This window comes from Paroedura picta, chromosome 15 (assembly GCF_049243985.1).
Source record: "Paroedura picta isolate Pp20150507F chromosome 15, Ppicta_v3.0, whole genome shotgun sequence".
Lineage (NCBI taxonomy): Eukaryota > Metazoa > Chordata > Lepidosauria > Squamata > Gekkonidae > Paroedura > Paroedura picta.
Window position 1 is genome coordinate 3635505 of NC_135383.1, and position 26736 is coordinate 3662240.

At 51.5% G+C, this 26736-nt stretch overlaps 1 protein-coding gene across 9 annotated transcripts in view; it reads left to right on the top strand.

Annotated features, from left to right (window-relative positions):
- The window catches only part of AGRN (agrin), a 162511-nt gene that overhangs the window by 132997 nt on the left and 2778 nt on the right, over window positions 1-26736 (top strand). For 3 of the 9 annotated variants that reach the window (XM_077312229.1, XM_077312231.1, XM_077312236.1), the window contains 21 exons: window positions 739-1113; window positions 1767-1901; window positions 3713-3840; window positions 4968-5082; window positions 5526-5645; window positions 6452-6796; window positions 7650-7842; window positions 8837-9052; window positions 9815-10044; window positions 10317-10451; window positions 11238-11334; window positions 12651-12815; window positions 13001-13112; window positions 13900-13911; window positions 15031-15147; window positions 15388-15577; window positions 16683-16770; window positions 18537-18560; window positions 20892-20924; window positions 23344-23568; window positions 25582-25685. In XM_077312229.1, coding sequence (XP_077168344.1) covers window positions 739-1113; window positions 1767-1901; window positions 3713-3840; window positions 4968-5082; window positions 5526-5645; window positions 6452-6796; window positions 7650-7842; window positions 8837-9052; window positions 9815-10044; window positions 10317-10451; window positions 11238-11334; window positions 12651-12815; window positions 13001-13112; window positions 13900-13911; window positions 15031-15147; window positions 15388-15577; window positions 16683-16770; window positions 18537-18560; window positions 20892-20924; window positions 23344-23568; window positions 25582-25685 — 3159 coding nt within the window. The remainder of the gene's footprint in view (window positions 1-738; window positions 1114-1766; window positions 1902-3712; window positions 3841-4967; window positions 5083-5525; window positions 5646-6451; window positions 6797-7649; window positions 7843-8836; window positions 9053-9814; window positions 10045-10316; window positions 10452-11237; window positions 11335-12650; window positions 12816-13000; window positions 13113-13899; window positions 13912-15030; window positions 15148-15387; window positions 15578-16682; window positions 16771-18536; window positions 18561-20891; window positions 20925-23343; window positions 23569-25581; window positions 25686-26736) is intronic. The other 6 variants (XM_077312233.1, XM_077312237.1, XM_077312234.1 and 3 more) reach the window with 4 other exon arrangements.

Genomic DNA, 26736 nt, shown 5'->3' on the forward strand with positions numbered 1-26736 from the left:
ACATCAGGCTGGCAGTGAAGCAGAAGAGAGCAAATGTACGTTCTTGCAAGCCCGGATTCCCCGCGAGGAAGACTAAAATGCCTATTGATTTGTGTGTGTGATTTGCAAGCCAATCTGCTGTACTAAAGTTGAGCTGGAATTAAAATTGGCAGGGGAGAGTGGGGGGTCTCTCAGAATTCAAAGGCACCGTAGAAACTCGCATATTGCAAACCAGACAAAGACTTCTTTTTTTTTTGCCAATCTTCCCGTCTGTAGGCTCTTTTAACATTTTAAACTGTAGTTTAAAAAAAAATAATAAAAATGTTGAAAGATGCTTCTGTCCATCGTCGTTTTAACCCCGCTCAAAGGATCTCAGAGAACCACACATGATTCTCCCTTTCCCGTTGTATCCTCACAACAACTTAGTGAAACAAAAACCGAGTCCAACAGCACCTTTAAGACCAGCAAAGATGTATTCAAGGTGGGAGTGCACGCACAGAGTGCTATCTTAAAGGTGCTATTGGATTCTATTTTTGTCGTGCCACTTCAGACCAACATGGCTGCCCGCTTGAATCTAACACCCTAGTGAGGTAGGCTTGGCCGAGAGAGCAGCTGTTGCATCCACAGAACAGGGCCTCGTAAGCTGATCTTAACAGTTGGTCAGGTTCCTGAGGAACAAGTTTTGACCCTCCAAATACCCCCGTCTCCAACCGCTTCAGCCTGCTTCTGCTACACCTCTCACCGCGGCTTCTCTTCCAGAATCCATCACCGTCGCCAGCCACACCACCCCACCGACAACCACGCGGCCCCTGGACTCCCTTCTCCCGCCGCCTCCTCGGACTACCCCCCTCACGTTCGAGACAGCCAGGACGGCGGCCAGCTCCCGACACTCTGAAGTCAAGCCTTCCCCTCAGAGCCACCCGGTTACGAGGAGAACAACCACCGCTCGCCCGGCCACCACGGCTTGGACGCCCCACGGCGTCCGCCGGACCACCATCCGCCCCCTCTCCACGGCCCCCATCGTCCCAGCCACCACCCAGCCGGCGTTTGTCGAATCGGGCAGCGCGGAAGGCAGCGGGGACCAAGAGATCGGCATCAGCGGGGATCAAGAGGCCAGTGGGGCAAGCGCCATTGGTGAGCAAGCGTCAGGTTCCTCCTTTGTGGTTCCTCCTTCTGTGGCTCGTCCTGGGCAGAGGGCTTGCTTTAGCCTAGAACAGGGGTAGTCAAACTGTGGCCCTCCAGATGTCCGTGGACTACAATTCCCAGGAGCCCCTGCCAGCATTCGCTGGCAGGGGCTCCTGGGAATTGTAGTCCACAGACATCTGGAGGGCCGCAGTTTGACTACCCCTGGCCTAGAATACTGTTTCCGAAATGCCCAAACGTTCTAAGAAAGTACGTGGGGTGAACAGCAGGGCTTCTGACCAGTTGTATAGATTCTTTTCAAACGTTGCTTTGGCAGCAGCACAACTGTCTTCATAGCATAGCTGTGTATGGAGGGAAATAATTGTAAAACAGCATTCCTTTAAAAATTCTGAACTCTGTTTTTAAGGTCTTAACTTACATTTGTAAGGTTTTAACTTACGTTTTTGATGTAAATGTTTGCCGTAAGCTGCCCTGAGCCATATGAGAGGGTGGTATATAAATTAAATAAATAATAAAAATCCCAGACTGGGCAGGGTTGGGTTTTGATACGGATTCGAGAATCCGAGGAATTGGTGTTTCAGCTGCTCTCTGGGGTTCATGGTAGGATTGCAGTGTGAGAGCTTTTTCTTCCTGTCGCCACGTAGGGGACCCGGAGACAGATGAGATGGAGGTCACGGGCGTCCCGACGATAGAGAGAGCTACTTGCTATAACTCGCCATTGGGCTGCTGCTCGGACGGCAAGACCGCCGCTGCTGACGCAGAGGGAAGTAACTGCCCAGGTGAATCTGCTTTCTCGTTTTCTGAACCCCTCTGGGTGCGCCAAAAGTGCTCTTGCGTCTCAGCCTAGGGGCGAATTCAAACAAGTTTAAGGTTCAGGCCCTCCTGACTGAGAAACTCTGGGGATTGTAGCTTTGCAGAAGGGACACAGACTTTTGCGAGGGCAAAAGAGCCGCATGAAGCCCGTAGAGAGAGGAAACCAGTTGCTGACTTACGGCCCTTGAACTTTGGATTTCCAGCAGCGTTCTCGTCAGTGCAATAGCCGGAGACTATGGAGGCTTTCTTCTGCCTCTGCTGTTTGTCTGTTTTTAAATTAGACCTCCCCCCTTCCTCCAAGTTAGCCATCTCCTATTCTTCTCCCTGATCCTCACAACAACCCTGTGAGGTAGGCTAGGTTTCAAAATAGCCGCTGGTCACAGCTCATGCCAGACTGAGGGGTTGGAAGAGGCTTCCCAGCCCCATGGTCCATGCTGTCTGTCCTTGCACAAACTCATTCTGTCTGTGGCTGCCTCCAGCGCATGGAGCACCCTTTGAGGATTTGCCCCCTAAATCAGTTTCAGATCTGGTGCGGAAGTGTAGGGACCGTAGTTCTTTAACAGGAGTTCCAAGGGCTGCCTGGGCTGATCCATGCTGGCAAAGTCCATTTCAATCTGGTTTAAATGTCCATTATGCGAATGCACAGAGAAAGGTTTAGCAGTTTCAGATCTGGGCACAGGATTCAGCCTTCCTCATGCCTCTGGCTGACCTTCGACTTGCGACACACACATTTTCCTGGGCAGGGCTGTTTCTCCCTCACTCGTTTTTTTCTTCTTTTCTGTCTTCTTGTATCTGCTTCTTCCTTGTCTCCTTGGCAACCCTGATGCCACCTCACTGGTCTCCTGGGCTACCTTATTTTAACGGTCAATCTCGGTGACCTTGAAGGACCCCTCCCCTTCCCACTGGTATCAATAGAGGGGGGGAAATGTTTTCCAGGTACGGTTCATCCTATAGACCAGGGGTAGTCGACCTGTGGTCCTCCAGATGTCCATGGACTACAATTCCCATGAGCCCCTGCTGGCAAATGCCGGCAGGGGCTCATGGGAATTGTAGTCCATGGACATCTGGAGGACCACAGGTTGACTACCCCTGCCATAGATCACTCAAACCCAATTGAACTGAACCTCTCAATTCAGAGATTCCCCAAAATGCCAACTTAAAAACAGGTAGGAATTCTTCCGTCCCTTCCCGGAATTCTTTCCCCCTTGTTCCTGTGTTTTCTCAGAGTGGGGGAAAAATAGGGGCGAAGAGGCAGCCGGTTTCCCTTCCTTCCCATTCCCTTTCCTCTGGCCCGGGGTGGGTGCTGGCGGTGGCCCTATTTTGCATGTCAGCCTCCACGCCTTTTGTATTCTGCCTGTTTCCAACTTCAAGCTAACCGTCTTTCTCTTGTTACTCAGCCAGTCCAGGAAGGCCACCGTCCAAGGTGGATCTTGGAGGAAGCCGTATGGTAAACCCTGCCCGTTCTATAGCCTGGGCTCTTCACCCTATCAACCCGCCACGTTTTGGCATCTTCAGAACGCTAACCTTCCATGGCACCTCCCTGACACATCCAAACTAACCCCGAACTCGGGCTCTTCTCTACATGCCACCATCCTCCTGCTTCTTTCCCCCTGCCAAGGGACTGAACACTCTGTTTTGGTTTGGGTTGATTTTGCTATGACAATGCCAGAAAAAAAAAAAAAAGATCTTTATTTCCTCTGGACTCCCGCCTCTGACTAGTTCACGAGACTTTTCTTCCCGGACTTATCTCTTTTTTCGGATTCTCCCCTTCTCGCAGCAACCAAAGTATTCCAGGGAATTCTCATATTAGAAGAAGTGGAAGGCCAAGAGCTCTTCTACACGCCGGAGATGGCGGACCCGAAATCAGAACTCTTTGGGGAGACTGCCAGGAGCATCGAAAGCGCGGTGAGTACCGGTACAACAATGCAGGAGATGCAGGAAGCTTAAACTTTGGCCTGATGATTGGGGTCTCCCAAGAGAGCCCCAAATGGGTAGTAATAGGAACAATGGCTGTCAGCTTCAAATAATTACCAGTAGTAAAGTGAGTGGCTTGTGGTCCCTTGCAAAAGCAGCAGCCCAAGGCCGGCTGCAGATAAGGAAGAGGTTTCTACCGAATCAGGGGTTCTCTGAAAGGTGCAGAAAAAGGGGGTAAAACAGAGGGGACACGGATGACTATGGATGTTGGAAGACATTGGGGGTGGGAGACCAAAACTAAGCTGGAAATTGGGCAACCCCCCCCCCCCAAGAAGCTGAGAAAAAATTGGGCAGCCTCCGTGTTTGTAGTGGGCTGTGGTATCCCCTGTAGCTCCTGGCTTCTCTTGGTTGCTAGGAAAAGCGGGGTCACTTATTTCAAATGAGGATATTCTTTCTTTGTATACTTGTGAAGCATCTAAAACTGTGAGGCACCATATGAAATGTACAACTAAAGGACACCCGGAAGGGTTACAAACAAAATGCGGAAACGGGACACGTTAGGGAAGAAAGGAAGAGAAATCAAAGGGAAATAGGTCAGCTGCCGAAATCTAGGTTAAGTAAATGTTTCCTGAAGAAGCCTGGATGCAAAAGCAGAAGGAAAAAAAGCTGACTCTGCAGATATCCCGGGTGAATTTCTGGAGAGCTTGGAAGATTGCAGTCTAATTTATTATTGGTTCATTAAAGTTATTTTGGCATGACACGGCTTTTGCGCTTGACTTGATTAATTGAGTGACACGGGAGGCTTGATTTTCAGGTGGGTGGCCGGTCCACACTAAGAGAGCCAGGTTCGAGTCCAGCCACCCCGTGGAATTCAACATGATTTCTGAGGTGCAAGCATAAATGTCTGTTCCTCTGTTTGTCAAGATGGCAGAACAGAGCCTCTGGGGTTCTAGAAAAATGAAATCAAGATTGTTCATCCCTCCTCTTGGAGTGCTTTTCTGAAGCAATTGCTTTGGGGCAGATCCAGAGCTGTGGAGGAAACTATTGAACTGCACCATAAAAACACTTCTTTAAACCTTTTCCCCCTATATTTCTTCTCTCCCCCTCCTGGATCTCAGCTGGATGAGCTTTTCCGCAATTCTGACGTCAAGAAGGACTTCAAGAGCATCCGGGTGCGAGATCTCGGCCAAAGCAACGCAGTGCGCATCATCGTCGAATCCCACTTCGACCCAAGTGAGCCCCCTTCCCCTCACCAGCTCCAAACGCCATTGTGGCAGAGCGGACCAGACTGACGCGGTCACCTTGATATTTAATCAAGGCTCGTGTGAATGTCCAAATTCTGCAGGACCTCAGAAGACCCATAGATGGCGGTGCTGAGTCCTGAATTCTGCTTCCCCAGGTTCCTACGAGACACAAGCCCCCCCCTCCCCCCCAGGCACTTTAATCCCCCTCCCTTAAAAAAAAAAAAAAACAGTCCTCCTTCTTCAGATAGGTCTTTTGTTCAGCAAAATGCAGCAGGCCTGGCAGTAGGATGACTTTCCTTTTGTTCCCCCCTGCATGAGACGGGGAGTGAAAGGGGTTGATTCTCAGGGATGGTATGAACCTGGAAAGAGGGTTCTGAGCTTCCACAGTCTCATTCTTGCCCCTCCTTCTTCCTTTTTGGTGGTTGCCTGCAGCCACATCCTACACAGCCGCCGACGTCCAGAGGGCCCTTCTGAAGCAGATCAAAGCCTCCAAGAAGAAGACCATCTTGGTGAAAAAGCCCCAGCAGGAGAACATCCGATTCATGGACTTCGGTGCGCTTCCCCTTATGCGCTTCCGCCTTCTCCCTCCTTCCTCCTCATCCGTACTTTATCTTTTCTTTTCCTTTGTTGCCCTTCTAAGGAGGACTCTGCGGGGCTTCAAGCAAGTCTAGAGCCGTTCAGAAGCCTCCCCCCCCCCCCCCGCTGCATGGTCCCTTCCCTTCTTCCCTAGATGGTGGTGTTTCCGTTTGTAAGCAAGGCACATTTCTGTTCCCTTGGGCAGTGGCCTGGGCAGGTTCTGCAAGCTCAGAGCTTTCCAGCCCCCTCTGTTTATTTTGGAGAGGCCCAAGGAACGCAGATTTGGTTCCTCCACCTTAAACCCCCAGACCACGGAATAGGCAGAAAGGCGACTTTTACCATTGGCTTTAATGGAGCCATAGGTTATAATAGTGCCCGAATTGAATCGGCCAAATCCACATATCCAAATCCTGAACCCATGAGTTGATTTGACCCAAATCCGAAAAGTACCAATTTTTTTTTCTGTGCATATCTCTAGACAGTATATAGGGACATAATTCTTCTCCTGTGTCACCTGGCAGTAAAGTTGATCAATTGGACCACGGCCCCAACAGCATCACCCTTTCTCAATACACACTGAGCACCTCCCCAAAAAAAGAAAGGCAGCATGAGAGAATTGTAGGTTTCTGCCCTTCCTCTTGTCAACTCACCAAGAATGCCTTTCCTGAACGTTTGCTCCATATCACCCAGAGTGGCAATACTTGGGTGGGCGTGTGTCCAGGGGTCAGGCGTTCCACAGTTGCAGTTCAGCTCCCGGCAACTCCCTTTGTGATTTCTCCTAGACTGGATCCCCCAGCTGTTCACCACCACCACCACCACCACCACCGCCACCACCATGGCACCGCCTGCTGCCACCACCCGCCGGTTCACCACCACTGCATCCCCACAGGCACTCTACCCAGGGAGGCCCACCAGTAAAACACCCGGGGCAGCCACCACCAAAAGGCCAGTCACCACGGTGCCAGCCACGACTGCCAGGAAGAAGCCCACCCGCCAGCCCCCCACGAGAAGGCCGGCCCGGCCTTGTGACTCTCACCCCTGTCTGCACGGCGGCTCGTGCGAGGATGACGGCCAGGACTTCACCTGCAGTTGCCCAGCCGGAAAGGGAGGAGCCGTCTGCGAAAAATGTAAGTGGCAAATGGATCGGAGAGGAAAATCGTTCCCGTCATTGGATGGGCATCGCGGGCGCATTTGGAGCAGGCCCTTTGTGCGAGGAGGAGGAAGAAGAGGAGAAGGAGGAGGAAGAGGAGGAGGAGGAGGAGAAGGAGGAGGAGGAGGAGGAGGTGGAGTTTCCTGTGCAGCGTGACACCATGGCCATTTGTAAACACACAGGCAAACGGAAGGCTACCAGAACCCTCCTGGCTTGGTTTTTGAAATATGGGATTTTTGCCTGGCCTACAAGGCTGCTCTTCCAAAAACGGCTCATCCCACCACATGATAAAGGAAACGGAATCCCCTCTGGCTTTCGTTTTGGGTCCTTTGACACCTTTTCTGATGCCCACCAAGTGTTTTTAGTCAGTGGGTGGGGCCAGGGGGGGCGGAGCTTTTGCCCAGCAAGGCTTCTGATTGGCCGTTGGAGATTTGATTGGCTAGGCAGAGTTCTTTTAAAGGTTTCTTCGGCAATAGCTGAAGATCAGCCATGGGAGCCATGTTGTTGTTGTTGTTGTTGTTAGTTCGATTTATTACCTGCCACTCCCGGGGCAAACATTTGGGGCCGCTGTTTTGCGGCCGCACCCTGCCAAGCCACGTCAGAAACCAGAGGGTCCCGCAAGCTCAAAATGGGTGGGGGACCCACATGTGACAGCTTTGTCCATTATAAATGACGGCTCACAGAAAACTCTCCGTCGCAGTGGAAGGGGCGACATCTGCTCTGAGCGTTGTCCCTTTCCTTGCTCCTCTTCTCCACCCCTGCCCCTGCCCTAACATTTTTAAATGTCTCTTTGCATTTGACCGCTTGCGTCTCTGCCCTGTCCTCAACAGCCATCCGATACTTCATCCCGAGTTTTGGTGGGAAATCCTACCTGGCCTTCAAAATGATGAAGGCCTACCACACGGTGCGCATCGCCATGGAGTTCCGGGCCTCCGAACTCAGCGGGCTGCTCTTGTACAACGGACAGAATCACGGCAAGGACTTCATCTCTCTGGCTCTGGTGAACGGCTTCGTGGAGCTCAGGTGAGCGTCTCTCTGACCTTCTCAGCCTCTAGGGAGGACAGGAGAAAGCTTTGCCCTCCGGCTCCTCTTGAGAGCCCTGTAGTGGTTAAAAGTGGTGGACCCTAATCCTTGATTTCTCACCCCTCCATAGGCAGCCAGCTAATTTGTGCATCAAACTGTTGTGCTTGCTAATCAGCGTGGCGTGTTGTGGGAGGTGGGGGGTGGGAGGTGGGGGGACGGGCGGGTTTTGTTTAGTTATTAGAAAATTACAAAAGCTATACAGTCTACACTTGCAGTTAACACCAACACCTCTGGTTTAATGCTCTCCAAAGGATTAATTTTGTTCCAGAATTGAACAAAGGTTGCTGTTGTTGAATAGAAATATTTCTTCCGAGTGTAATTTCCCATCTCACAGATGGTTCTGCATTGTCAGTTTTCTCATTATTGTAGTACTCTGAACAAGAAAAAAAGACCTATAAGCTATACCTTATAAGGATAAGTCCTTTCCCCCCTGTTTTTCTTGTTCTGAGTTATCTGTGACCATAGTGCTGGAGGTGTCCATAGAGGTCATCAAGTCCAACCCCCTGCTCAGTGCACAGTCGGCATTGACAGGTGTTTGTCCAACCGCTGTTTGAAGACTGCCAGTGAAGGGGAGCCCACCACCTCCTTAGGAAACCAGATCCACAGCTGAACTACTCTTACTTTGAAAAAAAAAGTTTTCCTAATATCCCGCCCGGGATTTAAACCCATGATTGCGAGTCCTGCCCTCTGGTGCCACCAGGAACTGCCCCCTGCCCTCCTCTAAGGGGCAGCCTTTAAAAGACTTCAAGAGAGCAGTCGTGCCCCCCTCAACCTCCTCTTCTCCAGACCAAACATTCCCAAGCCCCTCGGAAGAAACTGAATAGCCCCCGGGCCTTTGTTTCCTCTCACAGGGATTAAGGTCAGTGCTCACTCTCCGTCCTCTACGCCAGCAGCAGGTGACAGCCTCTTTTCTGCCGCCCTCTTCTCCGTCCAGGTTCAACACCGGGTCTGGGACTGGTGTGATTGCTAGCAGAGTGCCCATTGAGCCTGGCAGGTGGCACCAACTGGTGGTGAACCGCAACCGACGGAACGGCATGCTGTCCGTCGATGGGGAGCCCCACGTCAACGGCGAGAGCCCCACCGGTACCGACGGGCTGAATCTCGATACCGACCTCTTTGTCGGAGGGGCACCAGAAGACCAGATCGCTGCGTGAGTCATAAACGGGCACATAGCTTCTCTGGCGAGCACATGATGGGAGCTGCGTGACGGAGGGCTACGGAGGTTCTACTTCTGCTCCTTTAGAGAAAGGGACTGTGACTTCCGTTTGCTCCTTTGGCCTTCTCTGTTGGGCCCAGGGCAGAGCGCTGATCCCTCAAAGCCAGAAGTCAGAGTTGGGGGTCAGCTCAGAACAAAATTCAAGTCCAGTAACACCACCAATACCTTTGTGGTTGCTCCCTAGAGGTTTACTGCCTCTGAGCATGGAGGCTCCATTTTGCCACTGTGGCTCACAGCTGTTGAGGGACTTTTCCTCCAGGCCTTTTTGTTACTCCCTTTTCACGCCCGCTGGGCTAGTGGCCGTCCCTAAATCAAAAACTTTATCACTCTGAGAGTAACTAACTTGTGAAATATATTTTGTTACTCGATTAAATGTCCAAAGCGCATTTCCCTATGCATTTTGCCAACAGGTTTCGTCTCGCAGTAGTTCTTAAAAAAAAAAAAAAGAGTAAATGATCAGTAAAAGATTTCTTGGAAATTGAACTGGATAATAATCAAATATATTGGGATCTGGCCTTGCACCATTGGCCTTGGCCCTACTCTCTATCTCCTGCGGCTGGGGCAACTCTTGATTTCCTGATTCGGCGTAAGGCTGCTCCTGACGTTCCCCATTAGCAACTTCTGTTTTCAGACCCCCCCCTTGCTACCTGGCCCCCCTTCCCCCCTGCTCACCCCCTCCTTCCGCCTCCGCCGCAGGGTGGCTGAACGCACCTCCGTCACGGCTGGCCTGAAGGGCTGCCTCCGCCTGCTGGACGTCAACAACCAGATGTACGACCTGCGGGAGAAGGGCAGCGACGTGCTGTACGGGAGTGGCGTGGGCGAGTGCGGCAACAACCCCTGCCTCCCCAACCCCTGCCACCACGGCGGCCTCTGCCGCGCCAAGGAGGCGGAGACGTTCCACTGCGAGTGCTTCGACGGCTTTACAGGTGGGTGGGGGGGAGCAGGGGGGCTGGCCAGCTTTGCAGGGCTGGCTCGATCCCTGCTTTCTGGCCTGGGCCTTTCCAGGTTTATTTTATTTCTTAATTATTATGAGTTGGCTGATCTAGCGCGTCCTGCATGAAGTCTAGCAATCAGGGCGCTCAATGCAGAAGCTCCGGTATGAACCCAAAAGACACACACACACACACACACACACACACACACACACCCAAAATAAGAGCCGACCTGCCAATTTCCCAGGTTCCTTCTTTTCCTTCAGGACCTACCTGTGCCGACGAGAGGAACCCCTGTGACCCGAACCCGTGCCATGTGTCTGCCACCTGCCTGGTGCTGCCAGAAGGGGGCGCCAAGTGCGAGTGCCCCATGGGGCGAGAAGGGGAGTTCTGTGAGACAGGTAAGCAGGGGCAAACTCTGAGGAAGTGGGCATGCTCATAAAAGCTCACCTCTTGAACCAAATCCGGTTGGTCTTAAAGGTGCCTTTGGACTCCCGACTTCATTCTGATGCATTTATATGTTGAAATATTTGCGTTCCCCCACCCCAACTCAACGTATTTGTATATACTAGCACAAGGGAGTGGCTAAAAGCTGCAGCCTCTCTTTTGGGGAACCAGGTTTGACTCCCCGCTCCCCCACATGCAGCCAGCTGGGTGATCTTGGGCCAGTCTTGGTTTTCATAGCAAACCTGGACATCCTTGGGGGTCTCTCATCCAGCTACAAACCAGGGTCAGTGCTGCTTAGCTTCTCAGACTAGACAAGATCGTTCTGGCCTGGGCCGTCCAGGTCAGGGTGGCCTGTCACCTAGGTGGCTTTAAGGGGGGACTAGACAAATGCATGGAGGCAAAATTAATCTGAACCACACAGGACAGCTACATTGTGGTGACCGAATGGAACCTCCATGTTCCAAGGCAGCGTACCTCTGAATGCCACTTCCTGAGATCCTGAGATACGAGCCCTTCTTGCTTGTCTTCTGGGGGCTGTGAGAAACAGGATGCTGGAATTTTGGCGTTATCCCGCATGGCCCTGCTTCAGATCAGGGTGGGAGCAGAATTAAAGAGTGCCCTTTCGTGGTTGTAGGGCGCCGCCCTCTTTCGGCCAGCCCCAGCAGCCCCTGTCCTTCCTTCCCGCATCACCTTCCCGTTCTTCCTTTGAACTCCACCCTTCCCTCTCTCTTCCAAACTAGTCACGGAGCTGGACCAGACGGTGCCCTTCCTGCCAGAGTTCAACGGATTCTCCTACCTGGAACTGAACGGCCTCCAGACATTCGTGCCGGAGCTGCAGTACGTCGATCGGTTTGCATTTCGTGTTTCAGCTGCAAAGAAAGGGGTTTTTTTTAAATGGGCATCTAGGCCTGCAAGGAAACACACCTCTTTTGGGGAGTGGAGAGGAGGGACAGCGGCATTTGCATTTAGAGATCCTATTATCCAAGAATGGAGAAGGCAGTATTGAGAAGCTGAGAGACACCTTGATGCATTATCCAAAAGCAGTCTCCAATAGAAGTCTGCCTTTCAACGCAGATCTGATTCTTGGCCGACGGGGAATGAATGACAGAGGCAGGGCCTTTTCAGTTGTGGCCCTTCAATGCCAGAATTGCTGTCTCTGCACGAGTGCTTGTCCAGCACTATGCCTCCTTTTCTTTAAGCACCAGAAGCGAAAGATTCTGCTTTCTTACACTGGACATGGTTTGATCTTTGCTGTTTCCCAGCTGTTTCTGCAGCGCCCTGAACTTTGCGGCAAGATAGTTGGGTTTTATTTTATTTCTTGTTGTTGGTTTTCTGAGCTCTGGGAATGGGTGTGTGTGTGTGTGTGTGTGTGTGTGTGTGTGTGTGTGTTATTTTTGTGTTTTTTCCCTCTCCTTTGATAGTTGGAAACCCATCTTGGGACCCAAAGTTCTAGCAGATGAATGAACGAAGTGGCAGGCGTGTGGCTTGTTGTGTGTTTGTGCGGGGAGGCGACTTCTAACGCAAGTGAAAAAATCAAAATTAACGCAGTTAGCATTCCATTCGGCGTCCTAACCAGAAATCAAAGCCCACAGCCGCAAGCCGTTGAAGACTGGAGTAAACAGAAGTCTTCAAAGCTCTTTAAAAATACCAACATTGTCATATCCTGTGTTGCCCCCAAGTTCAACATCCAGCAGATTCCCCTGGCTTAAGGACCCAACGGGAAAACCCCTTTCAGACCATTTGTCTGCTATTTCACAAACCTGCTTAACCCCGTTGCCATCTGCGGATCTTTATGAGGGACAAAGAATCCGTTTATTAGGTAAATAAAGTAATATCGAAGGAGTAGACAGCCATCCCCTCCTAGACTGAGACCCCTTCCTGCTTCCTTCCTTAGAACGAAAGGGCCAAAAGGCATTCATCACAATATTTCTGAAGCCTGACCATTGAGACCCTCCCAGCCATCTCAGGGATTCCTGGTGGGGATTCCACCGGCAGGGCCTCTTGGGGGTGAACGTGACGAGATTCTCGGTCTTTTTCGCCACGGGGTCTCCCCTGAGACTCCACAGAAATGACACGGCTGGGCTGTCGTCATTTTGCCAGGCTGAGATTGGCTCGGAAGCCAACAGTCTCAGCCCGGCTCTTTTCTTCCTTAGGGACAAGATGACCATGGAAATCGTGTTCCTGACCAAGACCCCGAGCGGCATGATCTTCTATAACGGGCAGAAGACAGACGGCAGAGGGGACTTCGTCTCCCTGGCCCTGCACGACGGATACCTGGAGTACAGATACGACCTCGGGAAAGGAGCTGCTGTGATCAAGTGAGCTCCTGGTCCGGACTGGGGATGGGACACGGACCGGAACATTTTGGCTCAGGGTGTTCCATGCAGGGGTTGCTTTCACGGAAAAACAACTCTGAAATAATACCCCATAAACTTCAGTAAACAAGTTTCCCGATATTCATCTCCTCTCTCTCTCTCATTTTCTCTCCCCCTGCCCTTCCCAGGAGCAAAGAGCCGGTCCCCCTGGACATCTGGGTCAGCGTCTCACTGGAGAGAAATGCCCGCAAAGGCGTGATGAGAATAAACAGCGGTGAACGGATCATGGGGGAGTCTCCGGTAAGCGGGCCCATCCCCTGGAACCAGGGTAGCAGAGGGCCCTCCCCCCACCCCAAAATGGGTGGCTTCTTGTAGACTGTACAGCAAGTGAGGCCCAAGGTCAACGGCTTAAGCAGCGTTCTCTCTCCGGCTCTGACTTGCCTCGCAAGAGTTTTTGGAACGCTTGCCAGGATCCCCTTGAGCACCCCGAGCCATAAGCATTAAGAAGAGTCCCCTTGAGGGGCAGAAAGCTGAGAAGCCAGCAAGAAAAGCCCCCCGTCTTCCCCATTTCAGTTGGCTGGTCAGGAACCCGGGGCCCCTACGAGCCAAATAATATTGGCCAAGGCGGATTCTTCTCCTTTGTTAAGCTGGGAACGGGGACGGGGCTTGGAAGCAGAGCTGCCGCAGAAAGGGGGGGTGCCAGGACGCAGCGGAAAGGGGGCCGCAGGTGCCTGTGGCTCGTTTCTGATCTTTTACATGTGCTCCTTTTCCTGCTCTTCTGAGCTTCCTTTGGCTTTAAAGTTCCCTTTTCTAAAAGAAGCAGCCGCACATACGCTGGAGCCCGGCGCATTCCTCCCTTCTCCTCTTCCCCCCCCCCCAAACCCCCAGCTGCTCCCTTCTGTGCCTTCTCTCTCTTGGTGGCCCACTAACAAGGGCAGGGGTGGGAGTGTAGTTCTGGCAGAAACCCTCTGTGTGATGGTGGACTGATCTCTGTTTTGTCTCTCTCTCTCTCTCTCTCTCTCTTTTTGATACCCATTTGTGTTTCTTCCTTCCCTCCCCCTTTCCTCCCTGCTGTCTGGATTTTCAGAAATCCCGTAAGGTAAAGATAAGTATTATGGTCCTTTCCTTCATCTCACCCGGCACCAACGCATCTTCTCTCTGCCTCCGCTCCTCCATCCAAATGCCAGTAACCTCCTCATCGTCTTCACCCACCTGCACTTTCCATATGACAAAAGATGCCGGCTTTTTTGTTCTCTTCTCTTTTGTTAGACTAGATGTGCTGTTTCGTCAGGGGTTTTTTTTCTCCCTCCCCCCCCCCCTTTTTTCCATCTTTTTTCCCCCCTTTCCATTTCAACCAGTTGAGTCATTTTCCATTGGCCATGTCATTGAGCATTAGATAGCCTTTTAACGTGAATGGCAGGTGTGGGAGGGATGATGCCGTCACTCTGGTTCAGGGGTGATATTTAGGGGAGGGGGGTGCTGCGTAAAAATTGGTGAGTGGGCTTACGAGGGTTGTTTGTTTTGCTTCGGTTATGTAAAAGTTGCACACTCCATGGAAACGTCCATAATAACAAGCTCTGAATCCCGTTTGGAAAAAAAGAATCCAAAACGCAGCTAAATCAGAGGTAGCAGGTCAAACAATGCTAACTGACAACAACAAAAGCCTTGGCGGGGAAGGTTAAGATTTATTGGGCGCTTTAAGCTTATCAGATCGAGCCCCAGGCAAGCTCCCAGAAAGGTGAGGCTGCCACCCAAAAGGCCATGCCTGGCCAACAGAAGGAAAGGCATGCAGAACAGGGCTTCTGGTGGAGCAGGAACCCCGCAGAGTCGTTTTAGAAGAAGAAGGAGAAGAGAAGAGCGGGTTTTTTATACCCTGAAGGAGCCCCAAAGCAGCTTACAAACACCTTTCCCTTCCTCTCCCCACCACAGGGACCCTATGAGGCCGGTGGGACTGAGAGAGCAGTGTGGGCAAGTCTGTTTGCAGCAGCAGCAGAAAAGAGCAAGAATCTTGTAGCACCTGAAAAACCACAACCCTTGTGGTGGGATAGAAGCTTTCCTGAGTTGTTTAGCAATGTCTCCCAAAAGCTCCTCCCCTGCCACAAATTGTGTTAGTTCTTGTTTCTTTCTTTTGAGAGACGTTCTGTGCAAGGAGACAACTGAGTTGCAACCTGAGTTGTTCTCTTTCTCACTCCCCCCTTTCCCTGTTCTACCTGCCCAGGTGCCTCACGCCTTCCTGAACCTGAAGGAGCCTCTGTACGTTGGGGGAGCGCCCGATTTCAGCCGATTGGCCCGTGCCGCAGCCATCTCCACCGGCTTTGATGGGGCCATCCAGAAGGTAAGGCGGCTTGTCCATCTGTCGGTCCTCACTGTTCTGGCTCTGTTCGGCTCACAGCTTGCATTTGTTAAAATCTCAATTAAAAATAACACCATGGTGGTTCGCATCTCTGTTTCCCCTTTGGAGGAGATTAAAGTCGGTTATTCATCTGGTGGTGAGCGGTCCCCAGTGGCTGTGTTTATTCATCCGCTGTTGTTGTTGTCTCTCCCCACCCCCCGCCCCACTTCGGTGACGGCTCAGCTTTCCATAAAAGGCATCCCAGTCCTGAAGGAGGAGAACATACGTAGCGCCATTGAGATCTCTACGTTCCACTCGCACCCGTGCACTCAGAAGCCGAGTCCTTGCCAAAACGGGGGCATGTGCAACCCTCGCCTGGAGAGCTACCAATGCGCGTGCCAGAGGGGGTTCTTTGGTGCCCACTGTGAAAAAGGTGAGGCTTGGAATGGCCCAGAAGAGGGCAGAGGAGTGATATTCTGTGGTTCTTAGGAAAAGAGCCAAGGGTCATGCGTGGCGGGGTGGGGGGGGGAGGAGCCGCTGGGCAGCTTGCAACATGACGAAGAAAGGTTGAAGCAACACCATAGATAACAAACCCATGAAGCCGTTCAAACAGCTCGAAACCTCAAAAGTGGAAACTTGAATTTCTGTTCTTTCTACTACCGCCAAAGGACACCTCTCTGGTTGCAGATTGTAGCTTCCGTGGCTGTTAGTTTTCGATGAACGTCGTTTTAATTATTATTGATGATGGTTTTTAACTATCATTACTATAGTTGGTATTGATGCGTTGTTTTATACCGGAATCTGTATTTTTTAAAATGTCGTAAGCTGCCACGAGCCGGCATTTGCCGGGAGCGGCCAGTTAAAAATGGAAAGAAAGAAAAGAGGGGGGGGGGAAGAGATGAACGTGGCAAAGGCAACAGGAAAGGCGAGAATCAGCCCCAGCAGTTGAAGTCAACTCTCAAAGTCAGTTGATCTCAGAACCCCTCTGAAAGAAAAATGGCCTCTTCCTAACACCTGAAGGTGAAGTGCATAATCCCAGGGTCATTCTGAAGGCAGCCGGGTGAATGGAAAACATTCAGGCACTCTGTGTCCAGCTGCTCAGACCAGAGAGAAAGAGAGAGTGCCAAGATTAATGTTTTAGAAACCTCAGATCAGATGTAGGCACCTGCCGCATGGGAGAACAATGCTCAGAATGCCAGGTGGCCCTTCAGAGGACCACGGGTGGCTCCTGGACCACGGAGCAACACTGGCTTCCGTGGATAAAAACGGGTCTGTGCTCACATTGAGGGGGGGTCACAGGGGGTGAGGATGGAAGGAGAGCCACAGGAAGGTGAACCTCAGCAGTCGGCGAGTCAAACGGCCAGGAATGAATGCGAGTGGAGAGGGGAGGAGGAGAAAGATGTGAGGTTCTCTGCTTGCCTATGCTGGCAGGACGTGAGCACGCTTCCCCTGTTCCCCATAAACTCTGGCTTGGAAGTCTGGCCTTCAGCCTGCGATCTGTAACCCCCCCGGCCTTTGTGTTCTTCTCTCCCCCGTAGTCATCATTGAGAAAGCGGCCGGAGACTCGGAGGCCATCGCCTTTGACGGCAGGACGTACATAGAATACCACAACGCTGTGACCAAGAGGTAAAGCATCTCCGATGGACGGGGGATCTCGGGAGGGTAAAAGCAGAGGGCTCTCTCACACGTGCTCAGAAATGCTCAGTGACTGTTTGCAAGTGGGTTTTGCGCATTATTTAGTGTGCGTGAAAGCACCCAGAGTGTTGGTAGAAGCAAATAAACCTGGAACTTAAAAACTGACAGTCCAGAGGGACTAACCTAGTGGAGCAACCTGGTGCACCTCCCAAGAAAGCCTATTCCGCTGAGGAACCACCCTAACTGTCAGAAACTTCTTCAGGATGTTTAGCCAGGAAAAAAAGAAATCCCTTAATGGCGCCGCCTTCCTGATTCAATGGGTCAGACTCTTCATTCGGGGAAGAGGAGACTAGTCAAGTGGGTGACTCTGCCCTGGAGCAGGTCCGTGGAATTAATGAGTTTCTCAGCCCTTCTAGCCCCTCAACTCTATCATTCATTAAAGCTCCACTCCAGCCATCATTCCTTTCCAGCAGTCCACACGCTCGCGGGCGAATTGTCATTTCTCGCAGCGACAGAAGGTTGGCAGGGGAACACACGCCATGTACCTTCACGGCTCCAGTCTTAATTGCCCTTTTTTTTGTCACTTTGCCCGAGTCCCTGCAGAGGAGAGGGGAGGCAACTGTCAATACCGCTTCCCAAAACAGAGGATTCAGTCTGGCTTTAAAAACAAACACGTGAACGTACAAATCGGCTCCACTGGATCAGGCCAGGGGTCCATTTACAGCAATGCTCAAGCAAAGGCCGGGACCATTAGCTCACGTAGGCTGCCCCCCACAGCGATTGGCCTTTTAAAGGGACACGTCCTCTAGGAATTGGCCTCAGGACACAGCTGCCTTGCCTCAAACAGCAGAACAGAAGAAGTAGGAATACGCAGTGCAGAAAGTTCACCTGAAGAAGAAATTAGGCTGGGCAAAGTGCAATAAAAAGTAAGGCAGACCATAGTGGATGAAGTATTCTTCTTTGTCAATGAAGGTATTTCTTTTTCAAGAGGAAATTGCTTGTGGGAAACACTGAAAACGTTTCTGGGGGAAAGACCTTCCTCGGTTCAAACCAAGCAATTCTGTCAATAAAGAACATTGACATAGATGTTCCTATAAATAATTGCTTGTCTTTTTATTGTACTTTATACACAGCATAATGCCTAAAATAGCAGCATCGATGGTTTCTTCTCAGTCACATTCATTGACTACGCTGCCATTCTATGTGTTCTCTTGTTTGGCGTTTATACCCCAGTTTCCTCGACCCGAAGGAGTCTCAAAGCGGCTTCCCGTCGCCTTCCCTTTGCTCTCCCCTGTGAGGCGGGTGAGGCTGAGAGAGCCCTGATGTTCCTGCTCAGTCAGAACAGTTTTATCAGGGCTGTGACTGGCCCAAGGTCACCCAGCCAGCTGCATGTGGGGGAGGAGCAGGGAATCAAACCCGGCTCACCAGATTAGAAGTCCGCACTCCTGACCACTCCACCCTGCTGGCTGGTTGTTGGGGTCTGTCTTGGTCTCTGCTAATTCCCCATGACCCTGCAACCTCTTTGGGGTTGGCGCTTCCTTATGTCTTCTCTTGCTGGGGAGTATGCTCAGCTCAAGAGAATTGTAGGCATGGACAACTATGCAGACCATCGCTGTAATCCCTTGGGAGAATGTATGTTTTTCCTTCTCTTGTTCTGTTTGTCCGTCTGTCTGTGTGTCTCTGCCTCTCTCTGTCTCTCTCCCCCACTTCCTTCCTGTGTCTCTTCTCCTGAACGTCTTTGTTTCTTTGTTTTCAAGCCAACTGACCAATGAGATCCCAGCGTAAGTAGAATTCCCACGTCCTTCGTTTCTCTTCCCCAGCACCTCTTCACCTTGTCCCTTCGGCCACCAGCCAGCCCCACACACTCCTCACTGTGACACACTCAGGAATAAGAACCAAAGGCCAGAAGTACCGGGGGGAGGGCAGGGAGCCCCTCAAGGCCACATCACACCAGGGTCACCATCCTCTGGGCAAGGAGATCTCCTGGAATTACATTATTTAAAGTATTTATTCCACTGCATGACATTATACCCTGCCAAGGTCCCTTCCCTCCCTAAATCCACTATCCCAGCTCCTCCTTCAGATCTCCAGGTATTTCTGAACCTGGAGCTGGCAACCCTAAGTCATGCCTTCAATTAATCCACTTCGTTATATGACATCCATTGCCTTCTTCATCCCCCTCCCCCCAAGCTGTGCAATAGAATCAAAGAGTTGGAAGGGTCATCTAGCCCAGCCTCCTGCACAGTGCAGGCACTCACAACTACCTGGCCCCAATTCCATGTCCAGGTGATGCTCCAAAGTGGTGATTGGCATTTCCTTTGGCATGGAAGAAAGGGGCACAAGAGCCAAGCACCAAGACAGTCCCTTCTGTTTACCCACTCGCTATCTGCCTAAGTTTACAGAGTAAGCATTTCTGTGAGGTGGCTATCCAGCCTCTGCTGAAAAACTTCCAGAGGAGGAAAACCAACCACCCCCTAGGAAGCCTGTCCCACTGAGGAACCGCTCTGTTAGGAACTTTTTCCGGATGTTTAGCCAAAACACCTTTTGAATTAATTTCAACCTATTGGATCTGGTCTGACCCTCTGGGGCATTTCAACAATGGGATGGGAAGGGATCTGTAACCGTGTCCTCCATGCCTAAGAGTCACCCAAACATTCTGGTCCTTGTGCAGAGGGGAAGTGCTTAGGGACAGGCAAGCGGCCGCCTCCTTCAATCTCAGACGCTAGATGAGCTGCAAAATAAGATTTCCACGGTTCCCCGAGTGACACAAACAGATTTGGGCCTTTGTAGATGTGTTTATCGCACTCCCTACTTCTCCTCCCTACACCTCCGGTCTCTTTTATGCTTGCACAAAACTCGTTTGTCAAAACCTGTTAGTGGAAATATCCCCCCAAAGTGGTTTTACTCACAGACACACAAAACACAGTAGTCGTAGTAGCGGTATCCAGACCAGAACGCAGCGGAACGTCTCCATGCCTTTTCTATAGAAACTGCACAGGGCCTCCTTCCCAAAGCAACATCTTAAGAGGAGAAAGAAAGACATTTCCTCCACCAACATTACGTTGATAGCTGTGAACCAGCCTGAGTGGTAAGGAGGTTAAGAGCCTCCATACAATCTTTCCAGCTGGGGGGGGAAAAAACGTACCACTGTGGACCTCAAGGCCAGTTCTGACAAGGGGGAAAAATAAACCTTCCTCTGTTATATCGTTAGAACAGAAATGCATTAAAACTGCACGGTGCTTTGGTAAAAGGTGAACGGGCTTTACGGGCATGGTCGAAGCCAGCTGCAAGGAGCTTCAAAAGGCTGGTTGTTTTGGTTTACGGAGGCAGGGAATTGTGTGGGGGGGTTCGGTATAACCCTTGCATTTGCAATCTTGGCACATTCTTGCCCCACCCCCCACCCTACCTACTCCTCGCATGCTTGCATTCGTTTAAGAGAATCCGCCCCCCGGCCCAGCATCCTCGAGATAATGACATGATATCATCCATTCCGGCCACTTGTCCGGAGATGGATCAAGCCCCTGTTCTCTTTTTGCTTTCTGCCTGCTCCGATTTTAACCCTTTCTCCTGCACCAACTAACCCAAGACAGCAAGAGACCAAAAGGGGCTGCCTTGAGATGCACGCTTTAATCCGCCTGCTCTGTAACGGAACAGAAGGGCATCAGGAATCCCTTCTCCAGAGAAGTCCAAGGGCTCCTACTGTGTTGATTCTTTCCTTTTACCCCCTTCGTCGTGTCGACAAATCCAGAGCAGGAGTGAAGGGTGGGGAAATTACTTTGAGATGAAATCCGGCTGAATCCTGATTAATCCAAGGGCTCTGAGTTCCTTTTTCTCATTTCTGTCCCTCTGATTATCCCTTAAATGGGTAAAACGGTTTGGGGGCAAGTTTAAGGGGCTGTTATGTCGGGATGTCCAGCCGTGGGTCAAAACCTTAATGCCCCCGGGCGGGGGGGGGTGTGCCGAGTCTCCCCTTCACAAGATCCCAGGGTATGTTTAGAAAGAGCTGGTGGGATCTGATGTTCTGTGGGAAGGAGGGCATTTCCCTTGGCCAGTCAGCGCACTGTTTTCCATGGGCGCTTATTGCATGCCTCCCCTTTCTTCCTGCTTCTAAGTCCCGATGCTCCGGATGGTGCGCTGGATTTCAGGTGAGTCTCCACACGGCTTCTGTGCTGGTGTCTCTGTTGTCGAGCTGTTGCTGCCGCCATCTTTTCTTTCTTCTTATTTGAAGCATGATGTGTTTGTGCATGTGTGGTGACACCATTGTGACATTTTTATTTTGTTTTAAGTCTCCTAAAGACCTGGCACGACATAGAGACCGGGTGGTGCAATCCTTTCTCCCCCAACTGTGGAACCAGGATCCTAACGCTGGTTCAGTTTGCAACCCCCTCTTTAATGGGCACTGTGTTCGAAATGGCAAATCCAGGCGGTTTGAACGTGCAGACGTAGAAACCTTTTCATCTGAGCGTCAACTCTTGAAATCTCGTTGGGCCTTCTGGGTCTCGTAAGGTGCTACTTAGGAGTGCCATTCCCAAGTTTGACCTGGGGATCCCCTGGAATTATAGCTCATCTCCGGACTAGAGATCAGTGCCCTTGGACTCCCTAGCGTTATACTTCATTGAGGCCCCGTCCCGCCCCAAATTCTGCCCACTTCTGTCCCCACCCCCAAAGCCTAGTGCTACCGGACTGAAATCTAGCTGTTGCACTGTAGACTGAAATAGCTACCCCTCTGGGACTATCTTTTTGGATAGTTTTTGAAGAGAGTTGTTGAAATACACAAATAACATCATTGTCTTAATCTCCCATTTATCCATTTCTGGATGAGTTTCAGAATTTGGGCTGTACTGTCCGGATAGCAGGGAACTGCTAGCCTGATCTCCACAGCGCCACCAGTGGCGGGAGGGTGCACTGCAGTGTTCCCGCTCCCACGAGATCAGGTGACCTAAGGACCCCATCTTGCCTTACATAATGGTGGTCTTTAGCCCAGATTTGTTGTGCAGGGATGGCTGAGGTTCTGGAAGGCACGCTTGTGCTTGCCACACCATCGTCCCCGCCTTCTGTCTTCCAGCCTTGGCAGTCCCATGCCCTTTTCTGCACACTGCTTGGCCTGGCTGAGATATGCAGAATCAGGCAACAGGTGGTAGTGTGACAGGAGATAAGAGGGTCTCTTCTCCTCTCCATGCAGCCAGGATCACACACCTGCCTGGGGCTCATAGTGACTGTCCGTTCAGGTAAAAATTACACAAGTGAGACCTTTGTGGCCATCACACAGATCCTCGGAAGGGGAGAGGTACCTAGGGCATTTCAAAAGTCAGTGAGTCCCATTTCTGACCCAGGTGATGTCCAAACCTGGGCCTGTCTACATAGAGGCAGTATTCCCACGCACCTAAACTTCCAAAGGCTCCAAAGATTTCTGAATTCTCCTCCAGGATGAGGCAGTAATTAGAATTCTGTTGCATGATCAATAAATTGGAAGCTCACGGCCGTCAAATTGCTCTCTGATTGGTCGTTTGATATCACATGCCCAGGGCGGGGGGGGGGGGACATGACGTTCACAGGACGAACAAGCTTACCGAATCTGGGAGTTTGATTTCAATTAACTAAATTGCTCTAACGAACAACCAGACGGGTTGCCAAAAAAAGCAACCTCCCGAAAAAGCAGCCCGGCAGTAATTCCTCCTTAATAAAACAGCTGTCTGCTGCGGCCTCCCGAAATAAGCAAAATAGATGAGGAGATAGTTTTAATAGGGATGAATCTCTGGATTCTGGGCACGCAGGGAGCCAGCCAACGCTTGGTCCCACCCATAGTGAAAAATAGCTTAGCATGACCCCCAACCCAGGGTGATGAGCTCTCTTTTTCTTTCACCAAGATGCTATAACAGCAGCCAAGAGGGCAACGTGGTGGGGTGGAATTTGCACATTTCTGTCCCATCCCATCCTAAGAGCTCTTTAAAAACAGTGCCAGAAGGGGAATTGTGCATATAAATGCAAAAATAAAATTGGTTAGTGGCCAGGTGAGAGGAGGAGAGCTGGTTCTTATATGCCGCTTTTCTCTACCCGAAGGAGTCTCAAAGCGGCTTCCAGCTCTGAATATGAGGGGTATAGTGCCCCTGAATCTGGGGGCTTGATTGGTTGTCACAGCCTCTGACGGATTTCTCCTCCATGGATTTCTCTCGCTGTTGGTCGACACGGTGTCTTGTGGCCGTGAATCACACATGCTGAACAACCATGTTTTCAGAAGTGCCTTTAGGAATTCCCCTTTGTTCCCATTAATGGTTCTTCAGCGTGGGCTCTGCCAACAGCCGCTGCCCTTCCATTCCCTTGCCACGTCCGCGAGAAGCGAAACTCCTGTTCCACGCTGTTGTGTGTCTCATCTTGTGTGGTACCCGTGTGCTGTGTGCCTTTGCGGCCGTGTCGGTTTGAATCCCTTTTCTGTGGTACCCCGTGCGGTTGAACCCCTCTAGATCCTGCCAGAGCTGTCTGCCAGGCTGCAAAAGGGACATTCTTCCCCACGCTTTTTTAAGGGGGCCTCAGGCTGACAGTCTCCCTCTTTTCCTGCCGATACAGCGAGAAGGCCCTGCAAGCCAACCATTTTGAACTGAGCATCAAAACGGAGGCCACGCAAGGCCTCGTCCTCTGGAGCGGGAAAGGGCTGGAGCGTTCCGATTACATCGCCTTGGCCATTGTGGATGGCCACGTCCAGATGACCTACGACCTCGGCTCCAAGCCAGTGGTGTTGCGTTCGACCGTCCCCGTCAACACCAACCAGTGGATCCAGATCAAGGCCTACAGGTGTGTGCGTGGGCAGGAGTGTTTGGGAAGCCTCCCTAGTCGCTCTGCTTTAATTATCTGGGGGATTTAGGTGCCGCCTTTCCAGATGCCCACTCACGAAGCCTCGTAGCAGATGAGGCCTCCTGCTATAGGTTACCCCGTTCCTTTCCAGCTCTTGCAAGGAGAAAAATGCATTATCCTGGGGGCCATACTCTAGGATTCACCCCCCAAGTCCTTGGTTTAGTCCAAGAGTGCGGGGAATACTAGAGTGTCACCCTTGGCAAAAAGGATGCCACCGTCTTTTTTCACGCTGCGCCTGTGTCTGCCCCGCAATTCCTCTGGGGGGCAGTCTGCAGCTGGCAGCCCAAGCAGCTCTCAAAGTCAACCAAATGCAAGAAAATCAGGGAGGCGAGGCCTGGTGCTTCCCCCCCTGACAAGCTAGCTTGATATAAGCAAGGGGTTTGCGACCAGCCGAAGCCTCAGGGGGAAAGACTGGATCGGATCCTTTCCCCCTTGGGCAGGAAGCTTTTGCTGCGAATGGGGTATTGGAGGGTTTCCTGCCTGCCCCCCCTCTCCCTGCGAGACTGTTCGGCTTTAAGCCATGCCTTTGCCTCCCTCCGTCGCTCCGTTGCTCCACTCCTGTGGTTTGCTGTGCTGCTGATTCTGCAGACAGCCTCTCCCTCTCAGCTGCCTCTCTCGGCACAAAACGAGGTTTGGACAAGTTGAGGGTCACCCCTAGAGGCCTGGTGCCAATCCATGACCTGCAGCCTTGGCAGGTCACAAAACCCCCTTTGGATGACTCACGCAAGCAGCCTGTGGGCACAGCTGCAGCCCTCGTGCCCAGACACGCCCGCCTCTAGGCGGAGGTCACAGGAGACCATCGAAAAGTCCCTGCCACCGGATATTGGCGCCTGAGACTTCGGCAGTCAGTCCCGGCCCCCTCCCAGGGCTTCAGGCCACCAGCCCCCCCTCAGCAGTCAAGTTAATTTCTATTCCTATCAGCCGGGGGCCTGGTGGAGCGGTCGGAACCCAAGAGTTTCTGCCGATGCCTCCGATGTTTCTGGGGAAGGGGTTGCATGCAGGGAAAAACCAGCCCAAATCCTGTACTGGGGTTTGGTAACACAGATGATGCATGGGCTGACTCACTATGCAGATCTCCAACTTGTCTAGATCGATTTTTTTTAAATAGGAATATTTTTTTGAACCATCACCAAGGAAGAGAGGGGGACACGCAGTGATTTGGTGGCCACTCGTGGGGTATTTGTTTATACTGATTTTATTAATTGGGTTTTTTATTCTAATGTTACGTTGTATTTCTTTTGTGTTGGAAGCCGCCGCGAGCTGGCCTTGACCAAGAGCGACGGCTAATAAATTGCAATATAAATAAATAAATAAATAAATAAATATATATATATATAGAGAGAGAGAGAGAGAGAGAGAGAGAGAGAGAGAGAGAGAGAGAGAGAGGATATTTGGTAATTGCTGGCCAAAATCATTCAGGACCGGCTCCCTGCTGGTGCAGGACAAGACTCATGTTTTCAAAAGAGCTTCTGGACAAAATTTCCATATCTGGCTTCTGCAAAGAGCAGGCCCGTTTGATAACCAGTCTGTGGCTCAGTGATAAACGCATCCGCTTGGCACGCAGCAGGTCCCAGGTTCAGTCCCTGGCATCTCCAGTTAGAAGGGATCAGGGGGCAGGAGATGTTAAAGACCTTGGCCTGAGGCCCTGGAGAACCACTGCCCATCTTAGTAGAAAAGAGGTGTTGATCTCATTACTTACAAGGACGGGATCTGTTGGGATGAGCGACTTCTGCCGTAAAACATAATGCCAGGTATGGGAACTATAAACTTTATCGTCATCTGGGCAGGCTAAGAACCCTAGATGGGTGGGTTCTGGCCCAGGGGCTGGATTTTTGACACCCCTCGAGTAGACAGTACCAACCTTGTCGGACCGAGTGTGATCCAGCTTGAGGCAGCTTCATGGGCTTGTGTGACGACCACCCTGTTCTCTTTGTGTTTGCCCTCTCTCGGCAGAGTGCATCGCGACGGGTCCTTGCAGGTTGGCAATGAGTCCCCCGTCATGGGCTCCTCTCCTCTGGGGGCAACACAGCTGGACACGGACGGAGCCCTTTGGCTGGGTGAGTCTATATGATCCAGCTTCCACATTAGCTTGGGAAGGCCACCGGTCAAAGCACAGGGGCTCATGGGAAGCGTAGTCCATGGACATCTGGAGAGCCACAGTTTGGCCACCCCTGGTACAGATGGCACACTGCCTGAGACAGTGATGCTCTTGGTGCTTGCGGTGGGGGGCAATGGGGGAGGGCTTCCGGAGTTCTGGCCCCGCTGGCGGACCTCCTGAGGGCACCTGGGTCTTGGCCTCAGAGCACTGGACTGAATGCGCCATTAGCCTAACCCAACAGGGCTTCTCTTATGTTCGTATAATCTCTGCCCTGACCTGGACATCTCAGGCTATAGCCCAGTCTGGGAAGCTAAGCAGGATCGGGCCAGGGTCTCTATGCAGAGGGAAGCAATGTTAACCTCTTCACACACACACACACACACACACACACACGATAACCTCATCTCTAAATGACACAAGACCCACTGCTGGTACTCCAAGTGCGCGCATGGGCCCTAGCACACCCACTAGTTATCTGATCCGATGTGCCCCCCTGCCCCCTGTACCTTCCCTCTGCTCAAAAAGGCTTCCTCCACCTGGATTGATAAAGCCTGCCAGGGCCGGTGTATCCAGCCTTCCTTTTTCTCCACCAGGGCTTATAAAGCGGTCTGGGGTGGGGATTTTGGATCAGGAATATCGGAGAACCGGCTAATGAGAGGCAGCAGAGAGCCCTGGGGCTAGTTCGGTGTGAGTCCTGCCAAGAGTTTGTGGAGCAAAAATGCACAAAGCCCCCGGACCAATTTCCTACCCGCTCTGTGCTCTTATCCTTTTGCAAGGGAAGAGGGACCGAGGATGAGTCAGACGCCTCGGAACAGGGAAAGATTTGATTCCGGTAACACCTCGAAGGCCGACGAGATTTCCCAGGGTCTAAGCTTTTAAGAGCCAAAACGCCCTTTGCCAGATCTTTGACTATCAAAAGCTTATACTCCGGAAACTCTTCCAGGTCCCTAAGGTGCTCCTGGCCTCTAATCTGGCTACCCTCTCGAAACTTTGAAAAGAGAAACACTTTC